Source organism: Lycium ferocissimum, chromosome 9 (genome assembly GCF_029784015.1).
Source record: "Lycium ferocissimum isolate CSIRO_LF1 chromosome 9, AGI_CSIRO_Lferr_CH_V1, whole genome shotgun sequence".
NCBI classification, from domain to species: Eukaryota; Viridiplantae; Streptophyta; class Magnoliopsida; order Solanales; family Solanaceae; genus Lycium; species Lycium ferocissimum.
The window spans coordinates 29,798,329-29,818,654 of NC_081350.1; the positions used below are offsets into that span (position 1 = coordinate 29,798,329).

Genomic DNA, 20,326 nt, shown 5'->3' on the forward strand with positions numbered 1-20,326 from the left:
CTTCTTTTTTCAAAAATGTTTTTATCTATTAAAACTTTGCCACGTAAATTGCCGAAGAAGTAGTATTATGGTAAAAGCTTTTACGCACTCGATGTTTACACCCATTAGACAAATAGATAATTATCATATCACTCTTATTACTAAACTACAGTTAATTAATATACATTCTCAGGTTAATTTATCATCTAATCATGATAAATTAGTAAAGTCTAGTGTAAACAACGAGCGTAGGTAAAGCTTAGCCACCATAGTACTCTTTTTTCAACTATAGTAGAATATAATATAGTTTTAAACCCTATAATTTTTTATGCGTATATTTAAACTTTTAGGGTGAGAGAAAGAAAGACTGCGTTTGTTCAACAAGCCTTTGTCTCCCTTTCCTTCTTTCTCCCTTCCCTTCTCTGCACTCAACCAAATCCACCACCACGAACCCCAACACTGCACCTCTTTCTTTTCTCAAATCTAGGGTTCCACTTTCACTCTTCTCTTTCTATATTATTTTTTCTATAGTATTTTTTTAGCCTTATATTTTATAAATCTATCCCATCTCCCACTACTTCTTCCATCTTAAATAAACAAAACCAAAAAAAAAAAAAAAAAAAAAAAAAAAAAAAACTGTAGTTTTTAATCATATAAATTTTTTACAATATTTTTCTCACAAATCTCCTGTTGTTGTGTACTCCTTTTAAAAAAAAAAAAAAAAAAAAAAAATTGTTATGGTCATTATGGCTGGTTTAGATTTAAGTAGTGCATCTCGTTACGTTCACCAACTTCACCACCCTGAATTTAACCTCCAACTACAACCTGAAAATGATGATGAAAATACAAAAAACCCATTTTCCAATGAACACCACCAACTTGATCTAGGTGGAAATTCTGGACCTGGCGACCTTGTTGGTCGCAGACCAAGGGGTCGTCCACCAGGGTCCAAGAATAAACCGAAACCACCGGTTATTATCACTAGGGAAAGTGCGAATACTTTAAGAGCACATATTCTTGAAATTGGAAATGGATGTGACGTTTTTGAGTGTGTTTCATCTTATGCTAGAAGAAGGCAACGTGGGATCTGTATATTAAGTGGTAGTGGTATTGTGACTAATGTGACTATACGGCAACCGGCAACACCCGGTAATAATTCATCGGTCGTTACATTAAATGGGAGATTTGAGATATTGTCACTTAGTGGTTCATTTTTGCCACCACCAGCACCACCAGGAGCAACAAGTTTGACAATATTTTTGGCTGGTGGACAAGGACAAGTTGTTGGAGGAAGTGTGGTAGGTGAGCTGATGGCTGCTGGTCCAGTTATTGTTATAGCTTCATCTTTTACTAATGTTGCTTATGAGAGGCTGCCTTTAGAGGATGATAATATTAATATTAATGATGGGGTTAATCAGATTCAGCAACAAGGTTCCGGTGGAGGTGGTGACGGTGGTGGTGGCGGTGGGGTTAACAATAACCCTTTTCCGGACCCGTCTTCTGGGCTTCCGTTCTTCAATCTGCCGTTAAATATGTCTAACTGTTTAAATCCTGGATCTACTTCTGTTGATGGGTGGGCGGGGAATCCAACTCCTCGCCCTCCTTTTGGAATTTAATGACTAATCTTGAAGATGATGAAGGGGAATTAGAATTTGAGCTTGTTCATATGATATGGAAGCTAATTTGGATCAATGAAGAAATACGGGGAATTCTTGAATCATAAAGGTCAGCTAAATTAGTGTACCATCTTTGTCCTAGAGATTATTGAACTTCTTTTTGTCTTTTGTTGTATTGTTTGTTACTTTCGGGTCTTGTAACTTCTATGATTTCTGAAATCGGTCATCTTAGTTAATGTTCTTTATGGAAAACTTTCTATAAAGATATATGGTTTGAGAATTCAATCTTTTGAACACCTTTGTTTCTCAAGGGAAAAAACGGCGTAGTTGTTATAATAATACTGCTATCTAGCTCAGTGATTAAATTATATGCCTTTATTTTCTTAATTATCTAAGTATTTAGTAGTATATTTTTATTCTATTATGTTGCTTTTCTATTTGTCTACCCTAGATGATAGAACATTTTTATAAAAAGAAATTCATATGCCGAGAGTTTTACTACAGTATATATATACTGTGATTCTTGTTGTTGGATGAAAGGTATTGTGGGGTTTTTATTAGTAGTAACATGTCTTGCATTAATGTTTGAGCTGAATTTCTTGATCTACTAATTAATTTTTGGGAATTTGATCCAACTGGTCATTACTGAAAACAATGCTTCTCTCCTCAGTACTTAAATCTTTTTGAAAATTAGCATTTGAATTCAACTAAGAGCGTGACATGTTTTCAGTACCTGTCTATCAAATGTACCACTCAATTGATCTCTCTTCCTCACCTCTTTCACCTCCAAAAAGAATATTTTAAGAAAAATTTAGACCACTTTGTTAAATGTTGGGTTTTTCAAGTTCCCTATATATGGTCGAAAACACAACTTAAATTAAAGCAGTCTTTTCCAAATTACCTTGTGAAGTAGGATTTTTTGTTCATACCATTTCTTAATTAATCCCATTTCTGGAATGTGTTCTCAATGAAGTTTGGTTTGTTCCAATATATTAAGTTGCAACCTTGGCTGTACAATAACCATTAGCATTTACTAATCAAGTTTTTATATACTAGTATTCTACTATACTAGAAGACCACATTATTAAACTTGTTATATTAGGTTCTCGGTGATAAATGGAGTATATCTTAATCTTCCTATATAGTTCTACTCAAATATTCTAATAATTGCGTCATAATCATCTTCATGACTCTCGAAGTCATGTGCAGTAGCAATACTAAAAAAAACTACGATTAGTAGTGTAGTCTTGAGTTAAGCCTTAGATAAACCTTGAAAATTGTAATGCCATAATGTTGTTCAAATCCTTCTAGCCATTATCCTTTTGTAATAATTCTTGTTCTTGCTAACGAAAACTCCTGTCTAGTGTTTTATTTTATTATTGATCCTGATTTTGCTAGTCGAAATGAACGATCGATTATGAGACTTTGACCAATCAGACTGAGAAGTAGAGATAGAATTACTCTCCAACAAAATTTATGTTAGGATCATTTGTTTTCTATGAACATTCAAAGAGCAAGTAATTAAACAAGTTGTCATGAGTCATGACACTGAAATTCTCATTTAATTTGTCCTTCCAAATGGTCCTTCCTTCTGCTTCAAATCTTTGGTTTCTGACATAGTGATATGAGATAATATATCAAGCAAAAAAGGAACTGCAAGCCAGTTTGACTTGAATCTCTGATAATTGATGCACTTCAGTTTCTTCTTGTCTATCTTATCATGGTACCCATGTCAGAAACATCTCAAGTTCTTTCTAAGTCATTAAGAACTAGACATGTTAATGATGATATTCCGCCTATACAATTTCCCATTCTAATGTTAATTCTATATTTTCCCAGTAATTCTGTAGCATCTGAATTTTTGTTCAAAAGCTCAGTCATTAATATAAAGCTTTTTCATGTTTTGCTAGAATTGAGTAAGTTTATGATGCCCCTACCTTAACTAAGAACCTTGCCATCATAATATAGCACTCAAAATGGATTGTTATGTTGTACTTTACAAATTAAACAATCTTGCTTCTTATTTTATGTGGAGTGCATGTAGATGTTTAGTTAGTATTCATTGTGAACATCATGGTACAATATATATTGTTATTTTTATTTTCATGTTATGCCAACCGTATGGTTCACTTAACCATAACCATTTCATTATCTGCTCATGGTATTCCATTATATACAGTATAATATAATCACTATTAATTAAAGTGAATGATTCTATTAGTAACTTAATCCATTTCCTGATAAAGAAGATCTTCCCTAAACAGTAGACCTCACGAATTATACTTTGCTTTATTCTTTCCACTTAAAATAAGTACTAATACAAGTGAAGACGTTAATTTAAAGGAAAATGGCCAGATCCTTATTGCACTAATTAACTAATTTAATGAAATATAAATGTTCTCAATACCAGAGATGAGATTCCTAAAAGCACAATATTGCTCCACGAATATGCTTTAATATATTTACTTTAGAGTTTTAAATAACTTCTTTAGTCGTGCTTATGTTCAGATCTGTGGTGGGATGTGTTTTGAAATTGAAAAAGTCAAGTTATTTTATGAAGCATATTACATAGAAAGATCTAGCTGCTTTATTTTATTTTAATTAAGCTAGATTCTCTAATTTATTTCTCTTTAAGGAGATATACATGCTAAGCTGTATTATATTTGCATGCCGAGAACGCATGAAATTCGTCCATATGTAGAATTAGGGGTGTACTTAATTAGTGTACAACTTATGGATTCATCCGAATCATTAATTTTGCTCAGATCATGTACATGTGTTAAAAAAAATTACTAAATAAGTTGAAATAATAGTACTAGCTTTTGAATCCAGTACTAGATTTTGAATCTAGTAATTCAAATGGATTTTTCTACTGGAAACAACCTCTCTACCTCCCAAAGTAGCGCTAAGGTCTGCGTACATTCTATCCTCCCCAGACCTTACTTTGTGAGATTTCACCGGATATGTTGTTGTTGTTGTTGTAATTCAAATGGATTTAAACAGTAGTTGAAACTCCAACTCATGAAGTTTAAATCCTGGATCAATACTGCAGCTAGCCATCTCTTTTCATTTTGGAGCTTTCAAGGTTGATTATCTCTTCACAATTTTTAATGCGAAAGTACTTGGAACATGTATAGATTAGAGTTTATTTGAATTATTTTGTTTTATGTTCCGTCTTTACCAGCCTAACTTAGCGTAAAGAATCAAATCCTCCCTCCGATTCTTTAACGTAAATTGAGAATTTTGGAGGGTTAAAGAACCCCATGTGGATTGTGGAAAACACACGTTGTTCTTTGCAAAATCACTAGCCATTAATTACACTTGATTAGATAGGAGAGTGAGAATAGTAATATCTACTAATATAAAGTAGTAAAATGTTCAATTCTACACGATGTAAATTAGAAGGGGAATATAATTTTCAGCCTTTTGATAATTGAGTGATTGAGGTATCGTATGTATTCGAGTGGTAAAATCATATAAAGATAGTGAACTGAAATCTGAATCCTCTTGCTCCATACTTGTTTCACTTTCTTTCTTTTCTTTTTCGGTTAAAAGCAGAAATATTACTGTAATATTTATTACGCGTCATTATAAAACATTAGTGAGTACTATCCGTAGCAGTTCTGACAAAAACAATTCCTAATTTATCTTAGTATTCTTAGATTGCTAGCTATAATAGATGTTGTAAATCTATTATCATCTTGAATATTTGGGGGAGATATATACTGGGGATTGTCAAAATTCACATGAGTTGACAAGTTGTTATAGACACAGATATCCCAGATTACCAACTTTTGGTTTGAGCGTACCAACTAAAATTGAATTAAGTATGGTTGAATTATTAAGGACTAGAACTCGTGGAACATGTAGTTGTTTAGATTATTGCTACACTCTCAAATGACCTATTCAAAGCTAAAGCGACTAGATAAACAATTAGAGGCAACCAAAACACGTTAAATAGTGATCTAATATTACACGTCTTTGCTTACCCTGTCACCCTCAGAAAACTACATATTCACAAATTTTTGGTTGGAAGGAATAATTAATTAAATGAAATGGTTATCAGGTTGTTTTCACTAACAACAAATTAAGATTTGATTATCCTAAACTCTAATTGCAATGAAGGATCACACATATTCAACGTGAAATTTCTGCACAAATGTCTGACAGTGATTAATTACTTTGGAAGAAAGTAGCTGATATGACAACATAACCACTAATGGTGTGCCTCTCTTCATGTTATGGTCAACTTAATCATGCAGGATTAATTCATTTCCTAAATTAATTAATTAGTTTTAGTGTTGGTAAGTACAAATATTGTAAAATACAAATTACATCATACAGCACCAAGATAAGTAATACGTTATCTGCGTTCTTGCATAAGATCACGAGAAATAATTGGTTTAATTGAAGGTACTTCCGAACGAAGTGTTTTTCTTTGTTGTAATGCCATAGTACGCTGTAGAGTTAAAAGTTCAAACCCCAAAAGAAAAAAGTAAAAAAAAACCTTATGTGTGTTAATTATCCCTCAATGACTAAAAAGAGATAATGAATTTATATGCTGAATGGCTCTCTTACCTAATAGATTAGTCTTTTCAGTTGTGTTCTCAAACTTAGTATATAAAAATTTAATATCTAAGAAGGTCAATCAATGGTTGAGGCCACGACTCGAATTAGTGACCTTGGATCCAGGAGAGGTGTCGCTTCGTAACCAACTAGGGCAAAAAATATGTGATATCATATGTGATCAAGTACTAGGCCAGGAGTCGTGGCATTGATTAAAAAAAAAAAAAAGTAGGTATCAGTCATGACCAACGAGGTCACTAGTCCTCAAGCGAGTTGTGTGTCAATTATCTCTCATTGAATAAAAAAAAAATACTAATGAATTTATAGGTTGAACGGGCTTTCCTACCTAATAGATTAGTCTTTGGGGTTATAGTCCCCTCAATCCATAAAAAAAAAAAAGGTGAAAGAAAAGAAGAACCAACCATCAAAGTACCAATCCATTTGTAAGTTAGAGAATGACGAGAAATGTAAAAAAGGAGAAGAAGAAAACACAAGTGAGATTTGAAAAAGCAGTTCTTAACACAAGAAGCCCAAAAGAAGTCAAGCAGAACCCCTAAATCCCATAAAGAAAGAAACTAGTCAATCATGATAGTTTAGCCCATGGGCTGTTTTCAACTAATTCTAAAGATTAACTAAATAAATTTGGGGAGAATGACGTATATATACATAAGAATAAGGTATATTTACAAAATATGACAATACATTTCAGTTTACAAAACATAACGATAAATTTCTTACAAAACATATACGAAAATTTTCCTTTGAAGGCTTAAAATTTTCGCTCAAAATTTTGTGTATGAAAACTGTATAAAATATGTATATCTCGCTTAAGGCTTAGAATTCTCACGTTTTTGTGTATGAAAATGTATAAAAGTGGTATGAAATATGTATATATATATATATATATATATACAATTGTATAAAATTTGTATAAAGTTCTACAACAACATTGTACAACATTCATCTAATATTCATACAATTTTCATAAGTCACAATTCTACCATCATTCATACAATTTTATGCTTAACATAAGTCACGATTCTACCATTATTCATACAATTTATTACGCAATCTCCTAAGAACTAAACTATTAAAAATCATAATAATCAGATAATTTTCCAGAAACTAACTAAAATTCCTAATCATGTAAAACCTAAAAACAGCAACACAAACTAATTATTCAACAGAGTCGTCAAATTCTCCTAGAATCCAAAGCCTCCAACTCTCATCAAAGACTAAAAACACTAGTCTGGAAGAAAGTGTAGTGCGTGTTTTCCAGTTAAAACAATTCGTCGAATGCCAGTTCATATTCAAGTTGTGGCCCTGGTCCAATTCCAAGATGTGTCTACTATACTAAACTATTCTGAACCAAAAACTCCACTTCACTATCTTGAGTAAGATTCACATATTTTTTCATCACAGATCTAGGCAACAACCGATACTGTCGGTGGAAGATGAAAGTTGGAAGTCATCAGCATCCTTGCCGGAGAGAAGGCAAGCTTTCTTGACAGCTTCATGTCTTCTTAGAGACTTCATCAGAGTTGCTATCGGAGAAATCTTCATTGTCATCGAAGACCATTAAGAATCCTGGATTTAGTTAATCTAAGGGTTTTTTAGGAGAATGAGAGGCGGAAGAAATTTTTGGGTTTAAAGGGATTAGAATTTTCCGCACATAATATAGGAATAAGGATGAGCTTTTAATTTTTTCAGATCTGGTATATTTTGTAATTAAGTTGGTATTTTTGTAAATAAGGAAAAATATTCTTATGTTTTGTAATATAGTGTCTTAAATAGTATTATTAAGTCATTTTCCCATAAGTTTGAGCAATTCGCAGGAATGCCCTTATTTTGGGGTGATCTTTAATTATTGCCCTTCGCCTAATATCATGAGGTTTGGGTTCGAATCCCGACTTAGTTAAAAAAAAAAAAATCGCAAGGCAAAGTTTTGTAGCAAGGTTAGGCCTATTCGGGCAAAAGTTAGGCCTCAGGCAGAGTTTTGCAAGCCAAAGTTAGCATAGTTTTGCAAGCCAAAATTAGGCCTCACGCATAGTTTTGCATGCCATCAGGGATAGTTTGCATGCAAACTCTACCTGCAAGCAGAGTTTTGAATGCAAAACTCTACCTGCAGGCAGAGTTTTGCAAGCCAAAGTTTGGCTTCAGGCATAGTTTTGCAAGCCAAAGTTAGGCCTCAGGCATAGTTTTGCAAGCCATGCGATTTTTTTATTTATTTTTTTTGTCTGAGCGGGGGTTCGAACCCGGAACCCATGAGTTTTTAGGCAAAGGACAAAAACTAAAGATTTCAAATTTGAGGGACAAAAATTAAAGACCAGTGCTTTTGAAGGACAATCCGCACAAAAACTGAATAAATTTTAGCCTTAATTGGATGGGATGGAAATATGGAACCATGCTAGTGCAGTAATACCTCGTCTTAAGTGGCTAAATGTTTCATTTTTTGGCGCGGATTGTCCTTCTTTTGGAGTGGTCTTTAATTTTCCCCCCTCAAATTGCTGGTTTTTAATTTTTGTCCTTCGGTTAAAAAGATGGCTGAAAATACCCCGAGGTTCTGGGTTCGAACGCCCGCTCAGTCCAAAAAAAAAATCGCAAGGCAAGGTTTTGTAAAAAGTCTGCCGTCTCCCGCAGACTTTTAGTTATGCCTTAAGCAAAGTCTGCCACATAAGGCAAATTTTTTACAAAGCCCTGCCTTGCGATTTTTTATTTTATTTTTATGACTAAGCTGAAGTTTGAACCCAAAACCTCGAGATATTTTAGGCGAAGGGAAAAAAATTAAATACCAGCAATTTGAGGGGCAAAATTAAAGACCACCCCCAACAAAGGACTATCGTGCAAATTGTCCTATCTAGGAGAACTGAAGTGTAAACACCAAACTTTAAGCCCCAAGTTTGGGCCAGCCCAATCAAATTAGAGTTTGGGCCATCAAGGTCAACAGCGGTTGTCCAACAACTGGTGTTGGACCTTCATAAGAAATGGGCTAGGTCGATGAGGATTCAAATAGGGATCATTGGCACTTTTTCCCTATTTTGTGTCAATCTTTAACTTTTGCTCCTCATAACAAACAACTTTTTCACAACCATAAATTTATATGTGAAACTTACATAAATGACTACCTTTTAATAGCTCCTAATAATTTATAGGGACAAGTTCAACAATTACAAACCGTAGCTGCTTTTTCTTTGGATTCGACTATATTTCACTTTTTTTAAATACACATAAATACACGATTGCGTCGAGTAAGAATAGGCTGTATTTTGGAGCAGAATCTTCTTTGTTTTTTTTTTTTTAAATGGTAAGTCAAATTAAATCAACCATATTTCACACATAACGGCTGATGTTCCATAACAGCTCACGTCTCTCTCTCCCCTATTACTCCATTCCAAACTTTTTGAATTCAAAAAACTCAATTCGATAAATCTCCTAAAATACAGAAAACTTTCATTCCAGCTTTGATTTTTTTGAACTATCAGAATCAAAGAATCACGCCATAATACATGAACGAGTGTATATAGAGTGTTATAGAGAAGATCAATTTTGAATTTCTATTTTCAAAAAGGTATTTTTGAATTTTGGAATGATTTATTTGGTTTAGTTCTCGAATATAAATACTCTGTTTGATACGATCAAAACTTTTGACTAAAGCTGTTTTCAAGATCACACTGTTATATTTCTAATCGTAATAATGGCCAGCATAACAGCTTTTATCCAAACCTCTGGAATGGAATGACCAAAATTGCTTTGTGAATTACACAATAGACGCAGTTGTATTCGAAGATTATTCCTCATACGCTGATTTGGTTGCAACGATTGCCAATCAGTTGGGAGTGGATACTTGTAGAAAAACGATATCAATCAAATATGCAGTTGAAGGAGATACTCATCCTATGGAAATACACAACGATATGGGAGTTAGAGTGCATGTTGAGCTTAAGAGAGAAAACAACGTCTTTTTGGGATGTATCCGATATCCGTTAGTATAACGGATAATGAAATTGAGGGTTGTGTATCTTGAGAATCTGTCGTTAGAGAAGATATGCTTCAACTTGAATACAATGATAATATGCAGGCTATGGATGTAGATGATTCAAGTGATTTGGATGCGTCAAATTGTGGCAAGGCTGTTGTATTATTTGAAAACGACAATAACTCGATTATTTCCAACATGGATCAAAAGGAAGTTGTTGTGGATCAAATTTACAAGGATAAGGATACACTAAAAATTGTTATGGCGAATTATGCTATTTGCAAACAATTCAATTTCAGGACTGAGAGGTCAAATTCCATAAGGTATGATCTTATTGTTGTTTGTGTATTGTAAATTGATTAAAATACAATGTATTTATGTCAATGGTAATGTTTGAAAACATACACTTTTCATAAAGTGAAAAATACATTGAGATATATATTGAAATACACTGTATTTTTGAAGAAAAAAAATGAGTTGATTGAATTAATGTATGTTTCTATTAATTGTATTTAAATACACCAATATCTGGGAGTTTTAACATGCAGTATATGCATTTCTTATTATCTTAGACTTGATAAATAACTTCAAACTGATTGTGCATGATTTTTTCCCCGTATTTGTAGCTATACACTTGTATGTATGTCGCCTGAATGTGAATGGAAATTTCGAGCGTCGAGTATTGAAAAATCTGAAATGTTCAGGGTTAGATGTTTCCATGACGAGCATAGATGCCCATTGAAGGACAAAGTGTATTCGCATAGGCAAGCAACAAGTTGGTTTATTGGGGCATCAGCTGTTAAGCCAAAAATAGCAAACCATAAGAGGAAATACAGCCCTCGGGATATAGTAGACGACGTCAAAAATGAATTTGGCATAGATGTTTCTTATATGATGGCCTGGAGGGCTAGAGAAAAGGAAATGAATGATTTGAGGGGGAAACTAGCCGATTCATACAAGAAATTACCGGCATATGTGTACATCTTGGATAAAACATATCCTCGATCACTCGTGAGAATGTATAAATCACGTGAAAATGAGTTCTTGTATTTCTTTGTAGCACTCAAAGCATTCATCAAAGGGTTCAAGTGTTGTAGACCAATAGTGGTAGTGGATGGTTCCCACTTTAAAACCACATATAATGGGACATTCGTATCAACCAGTACTTCAGATGGTGCAGGTATATGAAATTATATATATATATATATATATATATATATGGAATACACTGTAAATATACACTGCATTACATTAAAAATGTAAAAATGATTGTGATTAACCTTTTTTTTAATGCAACTATATATACAGGTAATATTCTACCACTGACATACGGTGTGATAGATTCAGAGAATGATAAATTTTGGACGTGGTTCTTTGAGCAGTTCAAGCAAGCTTATGGGATTAGGGATAACATATGTGTTGTATCCTATAGACATGAAAGCATAATCAAAGCGGTGTCTAGGGTGTATCCTATTGTTCCTCATTTGGCGTGCATATGGCGTTTATGGGAAAATGTGACAAAGAGATACAAGTCGAATGATGAAGTATTGAGTCCTGTGTTTTATTCACTGGCAAAGGCATACACACAGGATGAGTTTCATAAACTGGTGGATAAGATTGAGAATGTTGATATTCGGGTAAAGGAATACTTGGAATTAGTTGGAAGGGAGAAATGGGCTCGGCTGTATTCACCTGTTAACAGAGGATGGACGATGACTTCCAACATAGCCAATGTATTAATGGAAAACTAGTAGCAGTAAGAGAGTTGCCTGTTTTCGATTTTCTTGAAGAAGTGAGGAAGATGTTTGGGAGATGGAATTGTACTAATAGAAGAAACAGTACATATACGTTCACAACACTTGCGAAAGCATTCCAACAACTATTGTCAATGAACGAGGGTAAATCGTTACGTATGAGGGTATATTTCATATTTAATACAAAAAAATGCTTGTTTTATCATCACTGTATTTATCTGTATTTCTATGTATTTAACATCACTGATTTGTATCTGCAGTAATTTATTGTAATGGTTCTTTATGCGTTGATTCTTTTCATTCATTTAATGTATTTTTTGTTGATCCTAATATGTGTTACGGTAAATGATGGAGCAAGGTGTTTCATAATTGATTTGAAGAAAAAAACCTGCAGTTGTTGGATGTTCCAAATGGACAACATACCTTGTCCACATGCGTGGGCTGTATTGAACAGTAAAAATCTTATGGCTGATGAATATTGCTCAGACCTATTCAAACCGAAGACAGTGGTGAAGACGTATGATATGCCGGTGGATCCTCTCCCTGACGAGATTCAGTGGAATATTCCCACACACATTTCTGATGAAGTTGTTTTGCCACCAAGATACAAGAGACCTCCAGGGAGGCCAAAGAAGAAGCGAGATAAGCCGTTAATAGAGTTGATGATTGGTAAACATAGAAATGTTTGTAGTACATGTGAACGTCTTGGTCATAATAGGCGTTCCTGTACTAATGAGCCCCGTAAGAAGAAGTAAACATCTTGTTTCTATGTGCATTCATTTGTTAAAACACTTATCCCAGGATGTTCGATAAATGAATTCAACTTGAATTCGTTGTTTCTTTACTTTGATGTATTTTTTTTAGAGTTATGTACTGATATGTTGAAATGTATTTCAATGAAATGTTGTCATTTTACCTTGTCCATGACGTAATGTGTGGAATGAAAATAAGAGTGGATTTTGATTCTATGTGGTTGGAACTTAGACACATACATCAAAATGGTAATCAAAACACAACTTGTGTGTGTGTGTGTTTTTTTTTTACATCCGTAACATCAAAATACATATACATAAACATATTCAAAATGTGACTACTTATTTTTTCCACACACCATAAAATTCAATTGTAAAAAACTTTGACTAAAATAAATACATAAGTTTGAATACATGTGATGTAAATACATTTACAAACTAGAAAAAATATAATTACATATACATGGAAATTGTCATGCAACAATTTTATACATGTGACTACACATATATAGAAAATACATAGGAATGCATACTTTCAAAGATTACACATACGAATACACAGTATAGAAGTTGAAAATACAGAACTATCCAGCTTGCAAAGAATGTAAATTCATAAAAAAAACTGCTCAAAGTGCTATTGTAATATATATCATAATAGTTCATTCAAAGAATACACCACACTTGGTGTATTCTTAACAAAATAAAAAGTGTCAAAATGTATCAATTACTAATCAAAACACTAATGTGCCTCATAAATACACTTAAAAACCAAACAGAACTAATTAACATCTACTGTTTCAACTGCATCATAGTCTATGGCAGGCCTAACTGGTCTTGGTGGCAGCTCGTTATCGCTGAACGCATTCTGGTTTGCCTTCCGCCATGCATAGTCACATAGAAGTGCACCGTATCTCTTACGGAGTAACTTTGCATCAATTTTAGTTGGAATTCCTTCACCCGAACTCAAGTATTCAGCAAAAGCTGCCACATACACACCACAATCCCTGAAATTTTTTCAAAAAAACTTCAATAATGATTGAAAAATGTTAATAAGAAAAATAAATATTGAATCTGTATGCCAAAAAAAAACATACATGCTACCAGGGGATTGTTGTAGTAGATTATCAACATACGCTACATCGAAGTTATCAGTCTGTGTTTTGTCCAAGTATGATGGGTGTTTTTGAAAATCGATACCCTTCTTTTTCACATAGAACCTAGATATATGTAGAAGATGTGGCACAAGGGTAGCCAGCTTGTTTATTTCTCTCCTAACAACTGCATCATGCCTCGCAGCTCGGTGTGAGTTGTAGACGTATAGACGCCTGCACGTAATAGAATCATACAAGACAATATAAACACATACATTTAAAAATGTATATCATTTCCATACCAAGTGTAAATAAAAGAAGAAATGAATACCTGTCCATGAATGATATTACAATCAAGATCCAGTGATTTTCCTCTTTGACGGTGACAGGGATGAATACATTGTCAACTGTATGCCATGGTACATTAGTCATCAATCTTTGCCCGTTAATGTACTCACATATTTCAGTTTCAAAATTGGCAACACTTGCGGCCGCTTTCGGGTTTTCAAAAGCGCAGTAAATCTCGTCAATTTTGGTCTTGAATATACAGTTAACAGTGGTGAATTTGTAACTGCTTTTCTTGTCGTACTTGCCTTTCTTTCGGAAGTAGTAAAAAATAACGTCAATGTCTTTGAAAAATATGTTGAATATAATTAGTAAGTGACAACAGCATGAAGTAAATACAAGGTTTAACATACAAATGAAATACAATTTGTCTATAAAACATATAAGTATAGTGGTCTATATATGCAAATATGTGACAAAAAATATAGTGAAATATAGTGAGATACAGAGAAATACAGGTATATAGCAAACTGTCAAGTGTAGATAAGTCATGTAAAAACTGTTAATAACTAACAACAATGTGATGTTAAAATGGTTAGTTATGTAAGCAAAATGTAATTCAAAATATGATAAATACACCACCTCGTCATTCCAGAGTTGCCCATCCATTGATAACAGATAGAACCAGTTTTTGTCTTGGACATACGCAACGCTAAAATTGAAGGCCAAATCTTCGTCGTCAGGGTCCAATGCTTCCTTCTTTTTTCTATAACGGCTTTCCTTGTCCTTTTTGAATATCAACAATAAAAGATAGGTACGATATGTCTTTCATTTATATGTTGATATGTAAAAATTTAAAAAAATTGTAAAATACTTACTTTTTATCGTGCCTTTGTAGAAAATCCTTCTCGGGCCAATTTTGATATTCTTGAAAAAACGACGTGTCAATCGGGCCATTGATGGGATCTTCTACAAAGGGATGCTTCTTTTCAAAAACACAAGGAACAGGTTCAATAACAGAAGATCCTGCTGAGCCGTAATTGGACATGAAAGGCGATATCTTGTATTTACTGGGTTTCCTCTCTCAAACAATGCCTGGATGGACAATTATTCATTGATCAATATTCTGGCTTGAACCCTGTTGTCCTGTTTCAGCAGTTGCACTTTGCCCAGTGGTTCCTTTTACTCTAAGTTGGCTTGGTAACAGATGGTCAGGAATTAAAAATTGAGACAGTGGTACCGCATCCTCAACGGGTTTGGGTGGCGTCTTTATACTTGAATGATCGGCGCGATCCCCATCTTGTATTCCAGCAGCACTTAGTGGAATAACTGTTGCGAGAGGTATATGAGCTAGCAACTCTGCTACCATTTCCTCTGATGAATTAAAATCTTGATCGGCAGGTATTCCACTAGGGTGATTCAGTCCGGCCTCCTACCAATATCAATTAAATACACAATTTAATTATACGTTGCAAAAAAAAAATATTTAATTCAAACTTGATTATATTTGAAAGTATCTCTGATTGAAAATGTGCTATTGAAATGTCACCTCCACCCTGAATATCTTTTGTTGAAGCCTTCAATGTATCTCCACTGTGATTGCCATAATTCACGCCAGAATCCCACACCTCTCTAGGTAACATGACTGCCACACCCTTGAATTTCAAAAACATATGTTATTAGAAATGAATACACTGTTATTGTTAAATTACTCATGTAAAAACAAGGTATAACATACAAATGAAATACAACATTTGAATAAAAAAAAATAGTGAAATACAATTGTTAATGTGAGATTTTCATGTAAAACTGTTAATGTTAGATATTTCATGTAAAGACATAATATAACATAATAATGAAATACATAGTTTGTGTATAAAAAATATACATATAAATATAGTGGTCTGCATATATGAATATGTGACAGAAATACAAATCTGTGATAAAAAAAAAAAACAGATAGATAAACAGATAGGTAAATACATTGAATACAAAGGTCACAGAACACACATAAAATACCTCTGATTCTCTTCGTTCCGCGGATATTTCACCTCCGCCATGAATCTCTTCAATTGAAGCCTTTAGTGTATCTCCACTTTGATTGCCGCCGGTCATTCCAATATCCGGCACCTCGCCAGGTAACATGGTTCCAACACCCTTCGTTTTTTTTACAAAAGATAGATTTTATGAATACTATAATGGAAAAATATATTACAATACATAACACTAATATATTGATAAAAATACAATACGATTGCAGTAAAAATGTATATAGAAATACATAAGGAATTGACATGAAATAAATAGTAAGATTTTAAACTAAAAGTTGATTTTACCTTATTTCCATCAAGATCATGTTTATCCGTTGATGTTGGTATGGCAGAATGTTGACGTTGGTTGTATTCAGGCGAGGATTGTATGCCAACTTCATATTGATGAAACGGAGCTTCACTATCAGCAGCCTTTACATATATTTTATAAAAGAAACTGTGTTATTCATAATAGTATTTCATGATGATGTTCTAAAAATGCTAACCCAACCTATTCAGCATTTTGGTATTACCTTTTCGGAAGAATTATTCCCCTTTATTGCTTCAAACACCTTTTTGTAGTTGTCGTCCATGTACTTGCGAAGATCAGTGAACTCAACAAAGACCTACATGTTTTAACACAAAAACAACAATTTGTTAACACACTTACCAAAACACTATAGTAAACAAAAAAATTAGACATAACAAAACCACTTACAGATTTCTTAAAATCTTGAAGATCTTGCCTAAGCAGTTTCAGATCATCCGTCTGGGTGGTAGTAGGTACATCACGATGCCTTGGGGTGGGTGGATGTTGATCCATTTGTTCCCTCACCTTTGATAAAGAAGACTTCTGTACAACGTTTTGACCGTTCGGAATATTCTTCGGGGTTGTGATTGATTCGGTCCAGAGTGGTTGTTTCTTTGCCGGAGAAGCTGAAATTGTAACTTGTCTGCGTTTCTTAGGAGGTGGAGAAACCGATACACCTTTTCATTGTTGTTGTTTACCCTAGGCAATGTGGGGTGGTGTAGTACTGAAATCATCATACTCATCAGCTACCATCTCGGTGCCATGTGCATCTTCATGTGCATCAACATCAACATATGTGGGATTGGCTTTTTCTTGGAAAACACTAGGAGGCAAATGAAGGGACTCCAACTCACTGATGGTGGGAATTGTGTTCTCAAAAGTACAAATTTGTGCAAAGAACACATACAAATACAGTGAAAATACAAAAAGATTAAAAAATACACATAAAATATGAAATAAATACAAGTAAATACATATACTTGTACAAAAAAAAAAATACAGTAATCCATCTGGCTGATCCTCTTGAAAAAAAATCAATGATCAACCATTGTTTTGTGAATCGGTGAAATATAGATACAATGATAATACACATAATTATGAATACATGCTATGAAAAATTAGTACAAGTTTGTGTTATCGGGTGTTTGTCATCTCTAAAAATGCCTTCCATCAAAATATTGTATTTTCGTTGGCTTTCAATGGACCGTCAATTCCACATTCTTGGAATGAAATTCCCTGACTTAACAGCAATATGGGATGGAACTTGTGAACAACACTCATATAGCCAAACTTGTGTGGCAAGTGGCATCCCATGAATCCTGTAATACTGTTTGTGCCCAGCATATTTCTTACTGATGCTTTTGGTCAACTCGCGAAACGATTCTTTACCATATGGATAATCTACATATCTTCCATATTCAACCACTTCAAAATGAATCCTTGGTATATTTATTTTGTTTGGTTCACCGCAAAAGATGTATGTATTTATAAAATACAGTAATGCAATCTTGACGGCGTCCTCATTGTTATCATCCCATTTCTTTTGTTAGAAGCAATCTATCAACTGAAATCTTTTCACTTGATTCTTAGTTCCACCAAAATATTTATCCATAAGCCTATTCGATTGCATCTCATCATATGTAAAATCATCTTCATCAGATACACAATTTCACCCGCTCATAAGTGCAAATTCTCCAATGCTAAATCGCAAAACTATACCATTTATGTCCATTGTAAAGCAATCATAAGTACTTTCCTTAAGCTCTCTTACCATGAACCATCTAAACAATTGTGCTTGTACCTCCATGTTTTGCATTCTGAGAAATTTGCCAAAAATGGTCTTGGAAAACAAATCTAACTGTATATCAGTTAGTTTGTCCCTAAGTTCATTGAACACTTTGACATTCGTGTAACGTTTCATCGATGGAGCCTCTTGAGGGTGCTCCTTAGCATAGAATTTAGTTTCCTGAAAAAACATGTCAACAGTAACATTTATGCAAGAACAAACATTCAAAAAATAGACACATCCAATCAATAAAAAATACAAACAAAATAAATAAATTTAACAAAAACAGTAAGCTTCATAAATGTACAGAAATACACATATATATACATTCAACAACAGTTTTGCCACACATATAAAATACATTGGAATACAGAAAAAAAATGAAAAATAAAGACAAAAACACACAACATTAAGCTTCATAAATACACAGAAATACACTGAATCTTTAACACACAAAATTATATTGTCAAAACACATAGAAAACCCATAAAAAATATACAGTCAGAATATAGAAAAACAAAAACACATCTAACACAGATATAAAATAGATAGAACATAGTGAAACACACATAATCAATGGCAAAACTAATTAAATATAAACTGAAATACACTGAAAACACAGAAACAATTAAATTGAAATACATTATACAAGACATCTACCTCTCCATCTTCTTCCACAACAACTGAAGGATTATCTTCGACAACCTTTTTACCCTTACTTACTATAGCAGGCTTGTTTACATTTCTCTTCTTTTGTTGCAGATCTTTAGAAACTTTTTAAACTGGTACAGACTTTTTTTGCTTTGTCGTTTTTTCAACTTTGGTTTGCTAAAATTGTTGCATCCTTGCTGGGTCATGAATCTTCTTGCTACGCCTCTTAGCAGTAATTCTTTCAGAGGAGCCTGCAATGGCGTGTTGGTGTTGAGTAAGTCCTAATGAGAAACAGGACCATCGAACATATTTTGTATACCTCGAGTATTCCTGCTTGGAGTGTCCCTTTCAGCCATTATAATGGATAACTGAATCTTCTTCTATAAACCCTAACAATGGAGAACTTATAATCAATAAAGGATGAAATTGAACTATCAATAAACAAAGAAATTGAACAATCAACTAAAAAACAACCAAAAATACAGAAAAATACAGCAAAATTTTTAAAAACCACCAAAATCACTTACCTATTTTTTGTAGTACACAATTAAGGAATAGTAGAAATCGTGCAAATAATGATGAGAGATGATGGAGTGAAAATCGGAGAGGAATATTGAAGATGGGAGAGAAAGTGATTTGAAATGGAAGAAATTGGGGAAAAATGGGATACCATCACCGTGTATTTAGGAATAGACCCAGTAACTTAATAGTTACTGGACCGTGTATTTAGGGGTTACACAAACCCAGTAACTGAAAGTTAGTGGACTAGCTATTGAATGTAATTTTGCAACATTAAAGATGCGAAAAATAAATAAAAAATAAGGTAGTTATTATCAATAAATAAGTCTTAGGGGTAGCTATGGAAAGTAAATTTTCCAATTTATATTTCACAAGTTATGTCCCGTGCCCTTAAAGAACTTATGCCTAGCTAGACATAAGCTCGATTATTAAGGGAAAAAATTAAAGACCAGCCCATTTGAAGGGTAAAAATTAAAGACCAGCCCGTTTGAAGGTAAAAAGTGCAATTTGTTCTTCAAATAGGGATCTTTACATAAGTAGCCAACCAGATATAGCTCCCTACACCCGGCTGATCCATAAACCCATTCATAATGGAATTTTGGCATCGGGAGACAAGTTAGAATCCTAACAGCTCATGTTTAAAATTTGGCACCCTATAGTCCATACTCACGTTTTTTGCCACAATCTTTATATAGCATAATTGGTAATGTCTCCCACTAAAATAGCTTCAATTTTCAAACTCACTCACTCTCTCTCTTCCATAAATTTTATTTAATTGTTCTTTTAAGATCTCTCAAATTTTGTCTCCAAATCTCTCTATCATTATATAAGAATCTTGTACGTTCAAGTCATTAAATTTTTTGGGTGTTTTCCACATTTCCCAGTGATTTTACCTTAAAATTCTGTAAAATCAATGCGAAAGAAACATATTTCAAATAAAGTTGTCAAATCTTCATCTATTCATGTATTTTTCTTGGGTGATATGGGGTTTTATTAGAAACATCTTAAGGA

At 33.6% G+C, this 20,326-nt stretch overlaps 4 protein-coding genes across 4 annotated transcripts; 3 read left to right on the forward strand and 1 right to left on the reverse strand.

Annotated features, from left to right (window-relative positions):
- Positions 1 to 339: 339 nt before the first annotated feature.
- Positions 340 to 1,889, forward strand: LOC132030210 (AT-hook motif nuclear-localized protein 23-like). Its single transcript, XM_059419735.1, has one exon. It carries the CDS (start codon positions 717 to 719, stop codon positions 1,593 to 1,595), a length of 879 nt encoding a protein of 292 aa, XP_059275718.1. The 5' UTR covers positions 340 to 716; the 3' UTR covers positions 1,596 to 1,889.
- An 8,344-nt stretch (positions 1,890 to 10,233) lies between these two features.
- On the forward strand, positions 10,234 to 11,888 carry LOC132031776 (uncharacterized). Its single transcript, XM_059421686.1, has 3 exons — positions 10,234 to 10,460; positions 10,764 to 11,317; positions 11,446 to 11,888. Exons 1-3 carry the CDS (start codon positions 10,234 to 10,236, stop codon positions 11,886 to 11,888), a joined length of 1,224 nt encoding a protein of 407 aa, XP_059277669.1.
- Positions 11,889 to 12,301: 413 nt separating this feature from the next.
- On the forward strand, positions 12,302 to 12,646 carry LOC132031778 (uncharacterized). Its single transcript, XM_059421687.1, has one exon. It carries the CDS (start codon positions 12,302 to 12,304, stop codon positions 12,644 to 12,646), a length of 345 nt encoding a protein of 114 aa, XP_059277670.1.
- Positions 12,647 to 16,230: 3,584 nt separating this feature from the next.
- LOC132031779 (uncharacterized) lies at positions 16,231 to 19,428 on the reverse strand. The gene is made up of 6 exons (XM_059421688.1): positions 19,324 to 19,428; positions 18,806 to 19,185; positions 16,768 to 18,325; positions 16,583 to 16,675; positions 16,356 to 16,481; positions 16,231 to 16,245 (listed from the first exon to the last, which is right to left on the reverse strand). Exons 3-6 carry the CDS (start codon positions 16,870 to 16,872, stop codon positions 16,231 to 16,233), a joined length of 339 nt encoding a protein of 112 aa, XP_059277671.1. The 5' UTR covers positions 16,873 to 18,325; positions 18,806 to 19,185; positions 19,324 to 19,428.
- Between the last annotated feature and the right edge of the window lie 898 nt (positions 19,429 to 20,326).